This window comes from Mustela nivalis (assembly GCF_964662115.1).
Source record: "Mustela nivalis genome assembly, chromosome: 4".
NCBI classification, from domain to species: Eukaryota; Metazoa; Chordata; class Mammalia; order Carnivora; family Mustelidae; genus Mustela; species Mustela nivalis.
In genome coordinates this window covers 104,397,594-104,413,331 of record NC_139023.1, presented here as the reverse complement: position 1 = coordinate 104,413,331, position 15,738 = coordinate 104,397,594, and the positions used below count along the sequence as shown (strand labels likewise).

General features: G+C 40.8%; 1 protein-coding gene across 7 annotated transcripts in view; it reads left to right on the top strand.

The window, feature by feature from the left end:
- The window catches only part of NFKB1 (nuclear factor kappa B subunit 1), a 120,599-nt gene that overhangs the window by 86,457 nt on the left and 18,404 nt on the right, over positions 1 to 15,738 (top strand). For all 7 annotated transcript variants that reach the window (XM_082728975.1, XM_082728979.1, XM_082728977.1 and 4 more), the window contains 5 exons: positions 1,944 to 2,082; positions 9,925 to 10,068; positions 11,461 to 11,550; positions 13,492 to 13,677; positions 14,771 to 14,912. In XM_082728975.1, coding sequence (XP_082585101.1) covers positions 1,944 to 2,082; positions 9,925 to 10,068; positions 11,461 to 11,550; positions 13,492 to 13,677; positions 14,771 to 14,912 — 701 coding nt within the window. The remainder of the gene's footprint in view (positions 1 to 1,943; positions 2,083 to 9,924; positions 10,069 to 11,460; positions 11,551 to 13,491; positions 13,678 to 14,770; positions 14,913 to 15,738) is intronic.

Here is a 15,738-nt window from a genome sequence, read left to right as displayed (position 1 = left end):
AAAAGAATACTATTTTTAACACTCTTGCACATCTTCCAGAAAAGTTATCTACCATAGAATTATGAGCAAGGCCTTAGACTACTGGCTCTGAGACCTTGTCATGACATTTCATTTGGGTGTCTGGTCACCTACCCATTAAGGCAATGGCCCTCAGGTCCTTTAGGGGAAATATTTTAAGTAATCGTATTAATCTGTTCAGACTGACATAACAAAGTACCATCGACTGGGTGTATTAAGCAACAGAAATTTATTTCATCATGGTTCTGGAGGCTAGAAGTCCCAGATCAAGGCCCGACAGGGATGGTTCCTGGTGAGAGCTCTCTCCTCCTGGCCTGCAGACAGCCACCTTCTGGCTGTGTCCTCACATGGCAGAGAGAAGAGAAGTAGCTCTCTGGTGTCTCTTCCTATAAGAACACTAATTTTATCCTGTCACAGTTCTACCCTCATGACCTCATTTAACTTTATTTACTTTCATAAAAGCCCTTTCTCCACATATAGCCACACTAGGGGTTAGGGCTTCAACATGTGAATTTTGAAGGGACAGTCATCTGCTATAGTATTCCACCAGAGTAATTATGGCGAGACCTGTTAAAGAGATATTGTAATGGAAAGTGTCGAAAGGAAGAGTCTTCTATTGAGGCTGATATCATCGTGATAAGTCAGGAGTTCCCAGTGACAAGTGAGTATATAACTAAGAGAAATGCTGTTTCGTATCTTAATCACTCTCAGTGATTGAGAAATACTGTTTTCACCCCCCAAAACTGGAAACAATCTAAAATGTCCATCAAGAAGTGGCCAGTTAAAGGAATTATGGTGGATCTGTATGAGGGAATATTATGCAGTTATTAAAGAGAATGAATAGTTGATGAACTAATATGGAAAAAATCTCGAAAGTACAACATTAAAAAATATTTTAAGATACAGAACAAAGTGCATATAAAAAAGATTCAGTCATGATCTCAGGGTCCTGAGATCAAGCCCCACATCGGGCTCTCTGCTCAGCAGGGAGCCTGCTTCCCCTCTCTCTGCCTGCCTCTCTGCCTACTAGTGATCTCTCTCTCTCTGACAAATAAATATTAAAAATTTTTTTAAAAAGGATTACCTGTTTCAAAATGCTTTAAAAAAATAGATCGTTCATGTTTGCATAAGCATAAGGAAATTCTGGAAGCGTACCCAAGGAATGAATAACATCACCGTGGTTCCCTCTGGGGGCAGGCTCACAGTAGGAATTGCTTAGATTGGAGCTCCAGAGGCGTATGCAGGTGTGTTCAGACATGGGGTATGCCCCTCTGTACCTCTCCATATTTTACAAAGACTCAATCCCTATGAATACATTACATAGTCAAAAAAAAAAAAAAAAATCAAACAAGAAACTGTAAAAATGCCAAACTATTGTGGCACTACCAGAAATTAGTGAGGAGGCTAGCTGAGAGGTGTCACAGAATGCCCTCAAAGCCTAGCGCATTGGCCATCCTCACTTGGAAATACATGTCTCTCTTGCAGAATTTAGCTTCCTCTCCTCATTTGCCAACCTACAGGCTGATTGTAGTACCCCGTTCTTCACTCTCTCTTTCCACATCCAGTGTTTCTGATATTGCTGTAAATAATTTTGGAGCATGTTAAGGCTGACTTAGAAGAGAAGGAGGAATATATGATGTATTTTACTCACACGATTATTTAACTACTGGAAGACATTTGAAATGTTAGACAAATGAAAAGAAAGGTTGGCAAAACATTAGCATAATCTTGTATTTCAGTTTTACTGTGTCAATTTAATGATAATGTATGGGCATAGAATTCTGAGTTTGTAACTTTCTCTAGAATGCCTTCTTTTTTAGTATACTGTGTCTAGACATTGGGCATAAAGAATATGTTTAATGAGTAGCATTTCCAGGAAAAAAAATACAGGCCTCCCCCAACATTTGGATCTTTGTATCCTACAGTTCGCCATCGTCTTCAAAACCCCAAAGTATAAAGATGTCAACATCACAAAACCAGCTTCCGTGTTTGTCCAACTTCGGAGGAAATCTGATTTGGAAACTAGCGAACCCAAACCTTTTCTCTACTACCCTGAAATCAAAGGTAACTCGGTTGCTTACACTCTTGTGCTGTTTCCCATAAAAGGACAAAGCTGATCAGAAAAGATCAGTTGGCTGCTTCCTTTGAATGGCTTCGAGGAGTTGGCCCCCAGACCAATGGTATTGACTTTTAGAGGAGGGAAGTAATATCCTATTTTGGGGATCATGGAATTAAGTCCAGCCTTTCAAAACAGTGTTACTTTTACCAAGCTTATGTGAGATTTAGACATTTGAGAATTAGCCCTTGAATCTGAGAATCTGCCATTTATTTGAGACTCTTTGGGTTTGGCCAGTTAAGGCGGCTGTTCAGGAGAATCAAACGCTGTATCAACTGGCCTCAGACGGTAGAACGGGAGACTCAGCCACCATGCAGTGCAGATCCATAAAAATGAATAAAGCACCCTTCTTGTCCTCACAAAAGACACCCCAAGAAGGGGAGAGAATAATCTTACATAGTTACAATGAGAATTATGATTTTGATAAGCTCCCACAGGGAGGCATCCAAAAGCACTTTGAGGATTCTGAGGACCCTTGTTTCGAAAGAAGCCACCAAGAAGTAGGCTTCTTGGGGTGCTTGGGTGGCTCAGTGGGTTAAAGCCTTTGCCTTCGGCTCAGGTCATGATCTCAGGATCCTGGGATCGGGCCCCGTATTGGGCTCTCTGCTCAGTGGGGAGCCTGCTTCCTCCTGTCTCTCTACCTGCTTCTCTGTGATCTCCATCTGTCAAATAAATAAATAAAATCTTAAAAAAAAAAAAAAAGAAGAAGTAGGCTTCTTCAAGGTTTTTTCACTTGGGGTGTATTTCAGTAATTGGGTGAGAAACAGGGAACGTAAGGGTTTCCTAGGCTTAAGAAACTTGAGGAGCTGAACAATTAGTGTTTGTTCAGAAAGAAGTGAGAGCCTTGTGAGCACCAAGATGAACCACTGAAGACCAAGGCAGGTAAGGAAGTCCAGAGCCAAGCACAGAAGTGCTCTCATGGGTAGCTGAAAGAATTCTGATTGATTCTGGAGAGGGGAATGATGAGGCCTACTGAGATTTGGATTGATGACTCTGACTTCCTTATGTGGACACTGAGGAGACTATCTGAGCAGCAGACAAGGAGCCTGAAGAGTAATGCAAGAGTCCAGGTGAGAAAAGGTGAGGTTCATGAAGGTCATAGTGCAAAGAATGAAAGAAGGTAGTGTCAAGAAGACCCAGATGCTGGTTGGGGTAGGAGGTGAAGGAAAAATTCAGGAGTCCTAGATGGTTCTAGGAATCCCAGCCATGTTACGTGGTTGAGCTGATGAAAGAATCAAGAGAGCAAAAGTAGGTTTGAGTGGGCAAAGAGGGAGCTCAGTTTCAAACATGTCACATTGGTTTCTCTGGCAAATTCCTAATAAGCCGTCAAAAGGCAAGACTGGAACTCCAGAAGGCAGGGTGGGAAATTTAGCATTGAGAATCCTCTCAGAATGAGTGTGACAAGCCCCTCAGTGGAATAATTGCTCAAAGATCCTTCTTAACCTAGAGTCCACTGATCCCCAAAGGGTCCAAAAATAGAAGTGGACTTTAGTTAATAGCTTTTTAATATAATCCTATTTTGTATTTTACATATGAATAATTAAGATTCTAAGAAGAGATCCGTGGGCTTCACAAGACTGTAAAAAGGGGTCATGGCACAAAGAAAGTCAGAAACCCCTGGGTTAGAGGGAAGTGAGACCATAGGGGGAGGTCAATGAAATGATCATCACAGGGCATGTCTTGACTGACGTCAGAAGCCACAAAGGTGCCGTATTGATGACGCACAGGGATGTTGGATCCTGTGACAGCCACATGTGATGTGGGATCCTTGAAAAGGGCTTCTTTTCCTAGGATTCATGTTGTGGCAGGAGCATTTAGAAGATGATTCCATGGGTTCTCATTTCTTTTTCAGAAGTTGTGACCTGTCCACCACTGAGTCCAATTTTTAGTGCATTCCATTACTGTGGTGTGAAGACATTGTCAGCAGAAGAGCTTTTTCCCCCCTCCACGTATAATTTCATGCAAAATCCCAGTACATACAGGCTGAAAAATCCCAGTACTGACAGGCTCTGGTTAAAGTGGAAGTAGGGAGCCGACCCACTTGGCCTTCCCTAGAAGCCCACCTCCCCTTATTTCTTGACCCAGCAATAGCCTGAGGTCTTTCAAATGCTTTAGGCTGCATAAAGATGAAAATCACTGCTTCCAATTAAACACACTTATTTAATAGACACAGAAGAGAAATATGGCTAATCTGGGGGGACTTTCTGAGGGAAAAAAATAGATTTCTTCTCCTAAAATACATCTTCACATAATGTCTGTTCTTTCCGACACAGAGAATTACTTTTAAAAAAATACCCAGATTACCTACACATGTATGAGCCTAGAAACATTCAAAGCTAAGCTTGGTTTCTAGGCCACCTGTCTACCTTTTGCAGTGGTATCTGTCCATCAAAAGAGTAAGGGACAGCTGGGACATGTTCAGACATTCATTCATAATATCAGATGCTGGGGTTAGAGAATGGGGTCTTCTAAAAGTTCAAAATCCCCACCTATATGCTTCAAGCACTTCCAGACTGCCACTGACTAAAAGCTCCTAAGAAGAACCATCTGGGGGTGTCTGGGTGGCTCAATGGGTTAAAGCCTCTGCCTTCAGCTCAGGTCATGATCCCAGGGTTCTGGGATCGAGTCCCACATCCGGCTCTCTGCTCTGTGGGGAGCCTGCTTCCTCCTCTCTCTCTCTCTCTGCCTGCCTCTCTGCCTACTTGTGATCTCTGTCTGTCAAATAAATAAATAAAATCTTGAAAAAAAAAAAAAAAAGAACCATCTGGTAAAATAAGGGCAGTTGAGCTCCACAGAAAGAATGACCAAACATATTGTGATCAAGTCGTGTGAGATTAGAACTATTTCATTGAAGGTAAAAAATTACCTTAGTCAATAAAGCCTTCTGGATTATAAAATTCCAAGGTGAAATAATTGCAGGGAGCAATCATCACACGACATATGACGTGGTCCGAAAAGTAGCAGGCCGTTTCATATAAGACTAAGTGTATGAAAGTGAATCCCAACTATACAACCCAGGAAAAGAATCACTGTATACATTTCTCAGAAGTCACTGAATACATCTTCCACTGCCCCGGCCCCTGCAGTCACTCCTTATGTCATTGCCTAATTTTGTATTTTTTGTTATCTTATCAATATGTAAAATTGTCTTATGTATTAATTTACATGTCTTATCTTCTTCCATCTTCAATAGGAAGACTATTCTTTAAGTCATAGATTTGATCTTTCATGTTTATTGCTACATTCCCAACATCTAGAACAGTATATGCCATGTATGTACTTTTTTAAGTAGGCTCTACACCCACGTGGGGCTTGAATTCACTACCCCGAGATCAAAAAGTACATGTTCTACTGACTGAGCCAGCCGGTTACCTCTTAGTATATGTCATATAGTAGATGCTGAGATAAATCTGAAAGCGGACTTATTTTTTTCAAGTTTTTATTTTAATTCCACTTAGTTAACACACAGTGTTCTGTTAGTTTCAGCTGTAAGATATAGTGACTCAGCACTTCCATACATCACCCGGTGCTCATCACAAGTGCCCTCCTTAATCCCCACCACCTATTTCACCCGCCACCACCCACCTCCCCTCTGGTAACCAGCAGCTTGTTCTCTGTAATTAAAAGTCTGTTTCTTGATTTGTCTCTTTCTTCCTTTTTTTTTTCCTCTCTGCTTGTTTGTTTTGTTTCTTAAATTCCACATGACTATAATCACGTGATATCTGTCGCTGACTTATTTTGCTTAGTGCATAATACTGTCTAGCTCCATCCATGTTTTTGCAGATGGCAAGATTTTGTTCTTTTTTATGGCTGAATAATATTGTATATCATATATATTATGTATAAACACACACATGCATGTATTTTATATGTATGATATATATATCACACATACAAACACACACACACACTGTATCTTCTTTTTTTTTTAAGATTTTATTTGCTTATTTGACAGAGATCCCAAGTAGGCAGAGAGGCAGGCAGAGAGAAAGGAAGGGAAGTAGGCTCCCTGCTTAGCAGAGAACCGAATGCGGGGCCCCATCCCAGGACCCTGGGATCATGACCTGAGCCGAAGGCAGAACCTTTAACCCACTGAGTCACCCAGGCGCCCCACACTGTATCTTCTTTATCCATTCATCAGTCGATAGATACTTGGGCTGCTTCCATATCCTGGCTCTTGTAAATATGAAAGCTGACTTATTGATTGACCAGTCCAAAAGGCTAGTAATTTGTTGGGTGCCATCAAGAAGGACATCAGACAAAGAAATATAACACATATTCCTTTCATTGTATTGAATCATCCAGACACCTCTATGGTTATTGACATTGTACCTCATCAAAACTTTATGGAGATGGTTGGGTTCAGGGAAGACAAAATAATAGAGAGGGATGATTGAAAAGAAAAGAAGATATTTGAGCAACTGCTGTATGAAAGCAAAAAAAGACCATGTGATTTTTAGTCTGAAAAGATAGAGATTCAGAAGAAACAGAATCATAATCTTTAAATTATGAAAGGAATGCAGATATCTTTACTAGAACACTAGAACCCCAAAAATCAGAATGAGTTACTTTTAAGGCATACACACAGCAAAAAAAGGGTGGAGACTAAAAGTTTATGTTTGTGAACTGAACTATTATCATAATCATCAATTATTAAAAGAAAGAGGGGGTGCCTTCGTGGCTCGGTGGGTTAAGTATGACTCTTCATTTCAGCTCAGATCTTGATTTTGAGGTCATGGGATTAAGCTCCGAATGGGGCACTGCGCTTAGCACGGAGGCAGCTTTGAATTCTCCTCCCTCTTCCTCCTGCTCACTTTCTCTGTGTCTCAAGTAAATAAATAAAATCTTAAAAAAAAAAAGAAAAAAGGTATGGCAGGGGTGGGAAAGGAGAGATATTTTGGAGTGTTTCCCCCAAAATGGCTACTTGATATAATGGAAAGCTCACTAAACTTTGGATCTGATCCTCACTCTGTCCTGACCTCTGACAAGTCCCCTAATCTTCCTAGCTTCTATTTCCTCTTCCCCAAAGGAGAGCTTGTAGTAAGTGACCACTTAGATCCCTTCTGGAATAGGTTGATGTTTCATAGTACAACCCATGGTGCCACTGTCAAAGGCAGACCATGAAGATAAGTAAACGCAATGGGAAAATCTCCATGTTTATTTCTGGAAATTTAGACTGCCGGTTCTTTTCTTTAAAAGCCTGTCGTAATGAAATTTCCATTTCAGTTTCTTGTCATTGAAATCTTAATGGATATAGAATATTTAATATTTTTTAATTGACTCAAAAATTCTCATTTTATAGTGAAATATAACCATTGAACATCTGTTTTCTAAGTCAAAAGAAGTACATAGCAAATGCCAAATGATCTCTTTGCTAGAAAGCATGTCAATAGATAACATTATCCCCGAAGATGAATGAGTGAACTGTTTCGCTCCTGTGTTTCGTATTTCTAATGAACTAATACTGTATGTGAGACCAACAGTATATAGATTGAGTAATAAATACGACTATTGGTTATAGTACAACTGATGGAAAAATTTTATAAATCTATCCAAAATCTTTGATAAGGACATTTGTAAAGTTTTTCCACTTTGAGGCCAACACTTTCTAGGGGAAGCACATTCTCTTCAATTTGCCCAACATTGGCTTTCTTCTTCCTAACAGGTGTGGACATGATAGTTTGTTGTTGTTGTTGTTGTTGTTGTTGTTTTAAGATTTTATTTATTTATTTGTCAGAGAGAGAGCACAAGCAGGGGAGCAGCTAGCAGAAATAGAGGAGGAAGCAGGCTCCCCACTGAGCAAGGAGCCTGGTGTGGGGCTCGGGACTTGATCCCAGGACCCTGGGATCATGACTTGAGCCAAAGGCAGCTGCTTAACTGATTGAGCGGCTCAGGCATCCCGACATGATCAGTTTTTGAACGATTATTTGTAAGGGTACTTTGCTGTATCCTATTCCATGCTTTAGTCTTCCAGCTGCACTGCAGTGACTGTGAGGTAGTCAGTAAGAACATCCTCTTGAGCGCTGAGGTGACTGAAACAACCACAGAATTAGAAATAAGTAGGGATCTTTCTGAACATAAAAACATTGACCAAAACTGACGTTGAAAAATCAGAAATAGGAGGCACCTGGGTGGCTCAGTAGGTTAAGCCTCTGCCTTGGGCTCAGGTCATGATCTCAGGGTCCTGGGATCGAGCCCTGCATCGGGCTCTCTGCTCATCAGGGAGTCTGCTTCCCCCTCTCTCTTGCCTAACTCTCTGCCTACTTGTGATCTCTCTCTGTGACAAATAAATAAAACTCTTTTAAAAATAGAAAAATTTTTTAAAAATTAAAAAAAAGAAAAATCAGAAATAGGACAATTGTTAAGTATCAAGCTGCTCATTGAGAAAAAGAATACCACACTGGTTATGTACTTAAACAAAAACCTTCCATCCTTTTAGCCCAAAAGAGAGAGGGGAGAAAAAAGTATATGGTAGGAAGGCCAGAGAAGAGAAAGAAACGGAAACAGAAAGAAGAAACAAGAACACGGTAATGGACCACAAAGGCATTGGGACTGGTGAGAACAACAGAGTGAAAAGCAAAAGAAAAACAGCAACTACACAAGGAATGAGGGAAGATGGTTTAAGTAGTGTCTGGACCGGGACAGTCAACAGTCTCGGGGGCATCACTGTACTGCAGTCAAGCTGTGTTCTTAGACTTTCAGCCTCCCGTTTCTCATCAGTCACCACTGACTACCGATCCCTCTTTCCTTGTATTTCTGGGGTTCACCACGCTTGTATTATCATGGTGCCCAGTAAGGAACAGCCCCCATCTCCTTATGTCTCCACTGTCTCTGCCTCTCACTTTGACTCTTCATTTTGTCCTATGCATCTGCAACAGGGGAAGCTTCCTAAAATACCACCCTATGTGCATCATCCCCGGTTCAGAAACACTCAGTGGCTCTCCTGCTGGTAAACCCCTTTGGTTCACCATCCAGAAGCTCTACAGGGCAGTCCCGAGCAGCCCCATTTCTCAAGAATATCTCATGCTCAACTTTCACTTCAGCTAAACGGAACCACTGCAGCTCTCAGAAGCACACAATGTACATTCCTTCCTTCATCACTTGCCCCTATATCCCATCTCCAGAACATCCTCCCGGTGCCCTCTCCTGACGGAAAGTTGATTCCTGCAAGACTTTCCTGAGTTTTCCACCCCACAGGGACTTCCTAGAAGTGCTTCCTTGATCTCCTGGAACACTGGTGTGCGCCCTAAATTTAACATATATAGCACTGGGGTCCTCTCTGTCTCCAGGTCTCCCCCGCAACACCCCCTGCAACCTTAAAATTATATTGTAAGGGCTCTTGACAGCAAAGACATTATTCATATATTCTTTCTCCCTAGCACTTAGTTCATAGTAGAGTCATTATAAATGGTACTTGGCTAGGAATCCTTTGTGAATGACCAAATGAGAATGCTCAGTATTGGTTTTCTTATTCTGGGTCTTCAGTATCCTAACGTTTGCTGGGAAATCTAGTCTTTCACTAATCTGAATGACACTGGGGACTTCAGAAACTGCTGCAGAGGGGATTTGGGTGTGTGCAGCTCTGTGGTCTCTCTGAGGCCAGTTCTCTGTATTCCGATCCATTGGAATAAATATACTGCTTCTTGAAATTTGGCATCTCTTCCTCCTTGGGTGATTTCTGTTTCCCTTTAAGGTGTTTAAAAATACCATCCGAATCAATACTCTTTCTGTGGCTAGTAGTGGAATTGAATCAGTCTTTTCTCCTCTGGTTTCTCTTCCTTTAAATACAGATAAAGAGGAAGTGCAGAGGAAACGGCAGAAGCTCATGCCTAATTTCTCAGATAGTTTCGGCGGCGGGAGTGGAGCCGGAGCTGGAGGTGGAGGCATGTTTGGCGGTGGCGGTGGCGGAGGGGGTGCTGGAAGTACGGGGCCAGGTACGAACTAAGTCTGCTCTTTCTAAAGCTTGTCATGGTCGAATTTTCCTTTCCTAGAATTCCCAGATTGTCTGTGGTCAAGCGGCCGGGACATTATTGAATGCAACAGATTAAACTAATTAAAATTTCCCAACATACAGAATTTTTCAAGGAAACACATGTTCCTATTGCAACATACTGTAGGTAACACCAAAAACAGTACGAAGAAAAAAAGTCACCCGAGGCCAGTTATCTGAAGAATGCATCTATTAACGTTTTGGTGTATTTCCCCTCCCCCCCTTCCCCCCCCCCCCCTTCCTTCCTTCCTTCCTTCCCTTCAGTCCCTCCCTTCCATACTGTCTTGGTTTTCTTTGGAACCATTGAGAGGATTTCATATTATATGTACTACATTGTAGAAAATCTGAAGATACATAAAATCCTGCTGTTGAAGGTTAACTTCTGCAAATTGTTTTTTTCTGTACAGACATTACACTATGGATTTATGCAGTGTCATGAGTACAGCTGCAGTCCTCATAATGTGTTGTATTTGATTTATTCACCTGTATGATTTATTATCAGCACATCACGATTGTGTATATAGAGTCAGAGATGCCGCTTCTCCCTAACAGATTAAGTAACATAGGCATTTCCCCCGTGGCAGTATAAATTTTATGTAAGCGTAACATTTTAAGCATCAGTTAAATGACTCCTAGTATTTCATCAAGTGAACACACCATAGCATTACTTACTTGAATGTGTTTCCTGTTTTTTATTGTCTTTACTCAATGCCTTCGTCCACATTGCTTTTCTTTTATTCCAGATTGTTTTCGTAAATTAGATTCTTTGAAGTAAAATTACAGTGTCAGAGAGTATGACATCTAATACCAGCTGCTTCCCCCAAAGAGTTTTACGTGTGAGTTTATGCTTCCACCAAGTTTTGGAAAAACTTGCCACCAAGTGCCTGAAAATGAACAGTGTGGTCATGTTTCCCCTGAAGAGTCAGTATTTTTTCCATATTTTGTTTGGTTCAGTTTTTCCCGCCAGAGGTTGTTTCAGGGTCCTCTGTGTCAGCAAGTCGGAGTTTGGTTGGTGACCACTCACCACTGGCCTCTCCTCTACACAGGGGTGGGAGCCTTTTTCCAGCATGAACTCTTCCACACTGCCCCAGGCCTGGGCGTTGCCTGAGTTGCTAAATCTAAGCTTGATCAGAGTGGAATTCTGATCATCCTGTCATCTCCCACAGTGTATCTTGCTAACTCTCCATGGAAGCAGCGTGTTGGGCACACTGGCCTCCCACACCAAAGCCCACACTCACCTTAAGGAAGGACACTGAACTTTGCTGAGTCTTTGTTTCTTTAAAAAAAAAAAAAAAAAAAAAGCATGAGGTTTCAATTGTTTTGCTTGCTTTTTCAGGGTATGGCTTCCCTCACTATGGATTTCCTACATATGGTGGAATTACCTTCCATCCCGGAACCACTAAATCTAATGCCGGGATGAAACATGGTAAGTAAGATAGTTTTTTTAATAGTGAGGAAAGAATAACAAAACTAATGCCAAGAAGGTTTTTTTTTTTTTATCATTACCTATCATGACATTATCATCTTGAAAAAAAACTGATAAAGGCAAATAAACTAAGAAGGTACTTTTCCATTAAAAAAAAAAAAAGTTATTCCCTGTGATGAATATAAATTCTAGTCCCAGAATGTGTTTATACACTGGGAATATAAATTCTATATCATATAATATATTATAGAATTATATAATATAAATTCTATATTATATAATAATATATAATTATATATATATTATATATATATATATATATAATTCTATAAATTATAAATGAATATAAATTCTAGTCCCAGAATGTGTTTATACACTGGGTCGTGAGTTCAAGCCCCATGCTAGGCATGGAGCCCACTTTAAAAAATATATTGACTTTGTGAGTGGTATGACCAGGGGGAAGAAAACATTAAAAAGGGATCTAGAGAGACACTTGACTATTGAAGCATAAAAAAGTCACCAAATTTACCTATTCTTTCCCTTTTTTCCCCCTTAAATACTATACTTTTATAGACATTTTGAGTTTTATAGGGGTGACCTTTCCCATCAAATGCATCCCCTAATTTGCAGTTGTCATACCATGGCCTCATGGTTTAGACTACATGTCCATTCTAGTGGACCCATTGAAGAAATAATACAATGAAGCCTTCCCAAGTATGGAATGCATTTTTTGTCAGGTGCTGCTACACATCTTGACTGTAATCTTCATGATTGCTCTATAAGGAAAAGAGTAGTGTCTCCATTGTACAGACAGAAGACACCCAGATTCAGAAATGTTCATTCACTCACTGAAGGCACGTACCTGTTAATGGCAGAACTAGGATTTGAGCCAGTTCTGCTCATAAAACCTGTGTGTTCTTAGAGCACCTGTCAGATGGCATGGTCCGGCCTGAAAGAGCACAGAAATGGTGCCCCAAGTAGATCCTGCACTAGAGAACATGGCTTGATATCACATTCTAACAACTTGCTTGGTGAAATAACATTAGGGAAAGAATAATTCCTCTGTTTTTATTTAAACTTTAAAAATTTCACTTCCCTGGGGTGCCTGGGTGGCTCAGTCAGTTAAGCATCCGACTATCGATTTCAGCTCAGGTCTCAATCTCAGGGTGGTGAGTTCAAGCCCCATGCTGAGCATGGAGGCCACTTAAAAAAAAAGAAAAAAATCCACTTCCCTGCAGTTCACAGAAGAGCTATATTTCTTTTTTCTCCTTTATAAATAAATAATGAAATGTTAAGTTTTTAGAACTTTAAATAAAAACTTTTTAAGATCTTAAAAGTTCCTCATCAAAAGAAAAAAGATTTATATGTGCTAACTGATATTAATTATTGTGATATCATTTGACAGTATATACAAATATTGAATCATTATACTGTACACCTGAAACTAATGTAATGTTATATGTCAGTAGTAAAAATGTGTCTTTTAGAATTGAATGCTTAAAATAGGGGTGCCTGGGTGGCTCAGTGGGTTATAAAGCCTCTGCCTTCAGCTCAGGTCAAGATCCCAGGGTCCTGGGATCGAGCCCCTGCTGAGCAGAGAGCCTGCTTCCTCCTCTCTCTGCCTGTCTCTCTGCCTACTTGTGATCTCTGTCGGTCAAATAAATAAATAAAATCTTTCCCCCAAAAAATCTACCTTTAAAAAAATTTTTTAAATAAAATAAAATAGCTCCAAAACACTGTGCCGAATAAATAAAATCTTTAAAATAGTTCCAAAACAAGTTACCTAATGATTTAACTATTTTAAAAGAAATTTTAAATTACTGTATTTTCTTTTCCCTTTGCAGTAAACTTGCCTCCCATCTTTATCTGACAAATGAAACAGTAAATTATAACTTAATAGATTTTACTGAGAAAAAGCTGGAATTTTTATTTCTGTCTTAGGAACCACAGACACCCCATCTAAAAAGGATTCTGAAGCTGGTGGCAAGAGTGTGGACGGAAGGGCAGTCAGCCCCTCTGGGAAAGTAACGGAACCCATAGAACAGGACAAGAAGTCCAGCACTGGGGATGATGCAGTTACATTGACGTATACGGTGGGAGTGAAGGAAGAGAATTCTAGGTTTCAGGGTAAGTGAACATACACATGGTTACGTGGTATTGACTGGTGAGGAGATGGGTTGGTTCGAGGTGTGGAGACCATTGCCAGAAGACAGGTTTATTTTCTGTTCATCTAAGAATGATGCATCAATATGTAGTTCAGTGTGCTCTTCAGAGTCGTGTGTCCTTTTCGAAAAGCATGTGTCTGATCATCTTACTCACACTGAGATTTCCATGCTCCCCATGTTGTCTCTGAATAGAAAGACTAAGGTTTACATATGCATTCTCCAATCATAATTATGTAGTTTTAGGTATCGTGGGAGATCATCTCATTCATTTCTATCACAGATAATAGAGAAAAGTTTCCATCACTTTAATAGTTTCCTCTCTCGACTGGAGCTTGACTGTCATATTGAAGTAGAACTTTGCCATTTCCTTTTACCCTGATGCCCTCTTTGAACAATTAGGATAAAGAGGGACGGTGCACTTCTGCGCATATTTTGAACCAGTACTCATTAGAGAAAAGGGAAGGGAAAGATGGCAAATATTTCAACTTATTGGCCAGTTATGGTCTCTATCACAGATTCCTTTTTTTTTTTTAATACCACTTTAAAAATGTACAAAGCATGGTTAAGTGGCCGATCATATAAAAACAGGCCACGGTTTTGGCCTGCAGGTCTCAGTTTCCTTCCCCTGTCCTTCCGGAAGCAAACTTCACAAGAACACCGGTGGCCTATGGAAAGTCTGTCTTTCTGTGTTTTTTGACACTTTGTCTAACAGGAAAGTTGCTGAAGACTCCATGAAGGATTATTTCATCAATAGAGGGATTGCTTATGATACAGTGAATTGAATCAACATTATTTAGAGATTGAGTGTGCCCCATAAGATAACAGACATTTCTCAGTTCCTTTCCCCTGATGAACTAGAGACAGATTTTTGAGATCAGCCTCTCTATTTGTCCAGTGTCCAATTGTGCTTTTTCTAGTGAACACAATGCAGAAGTACTGAGAGGAGCATTTGCAATTAAAACGATGTGTGTTGAGGTATCGGAACTCCGCTGCTGATGGTTTTGACCTCAAGCAAGTAGAGGAAACTCAGCTGCGATTGTGTCCTTGCCTTGCAGATAACTTCTTTCTAGAGAAGGCTATGCAGCTGGCCAAGCGGCATGCCAACGCCCTATTTGACTACGCGGTGACAGGGGACGTGAAGATGCTGCTGGCTGTCCAGCGCCACCTCACTGCAGTGCAGGATGAGAATGGAGACAGGTAAGTCAGGATTTGAGCAAGCAGAAGTTGTCTTAGGGCAGGGAAGAGAGAAAATTGCTGTATGCTCACTGGCTAGAGATAAAAAGAATCGTTTAGAGGTATCGGGTCCTGTCACTGGAAGACTGTCGTGGACAGTAGGGTGTCAGTAAGGTTGAATCCTTCGTTTGCTTCTCCTGTCCTGCGGCTCTCACCTGTTGGGTCCTAGCATAGCTCAAGTCCTCTTCTAGGAGGACTGCCGTCTGGGCAAGAAAACAAAGACGTGTGTGGGGAATGGGGAAGGTTTCAAAAACCTCGCTCTGTTTATTGGGATAACATGTGAAATAAGATTTAATAAACATATGTATGGGGTGCCTGGGTGGCTCAGATGGTGAAGCATCTGCCTTCAGCTCAGGTCATGATCTCCAGGTCCTGGGATCGAGCTCCGCATTGGGCTCCCAGCTCAGCAGAGAGTCTGCTTCTCCCCCCACCCCTGCCTGCCTGCCTCTCCTCCTACTTGTGCTCTCTCACTCTCTCTCTCTCAAATGAATAAAATCTTCAAAAAAATTTATTTATTGGATTAATAACATTTGCTTTATGTACTGAAATGGTATAATAATAAAATTTGGTCCAACCAAATTCCTCAAGCACTTGTTATCCCAACTGCATATTTACAATGGCCGTGTACTCAAGAAAAAGCCCTATAAAGATAGCACCACGAAAACAACAAAACAGTTAAGAGGCAGCTATCATTCTTTCCCAGTTACTGGTTCCTTCCCTCCTGTGTCTGTTACCAGTTACCAGTCTGTGACTGGGTCAGGCTCCTGGGACTGCTCTAACTCCTGCCGTG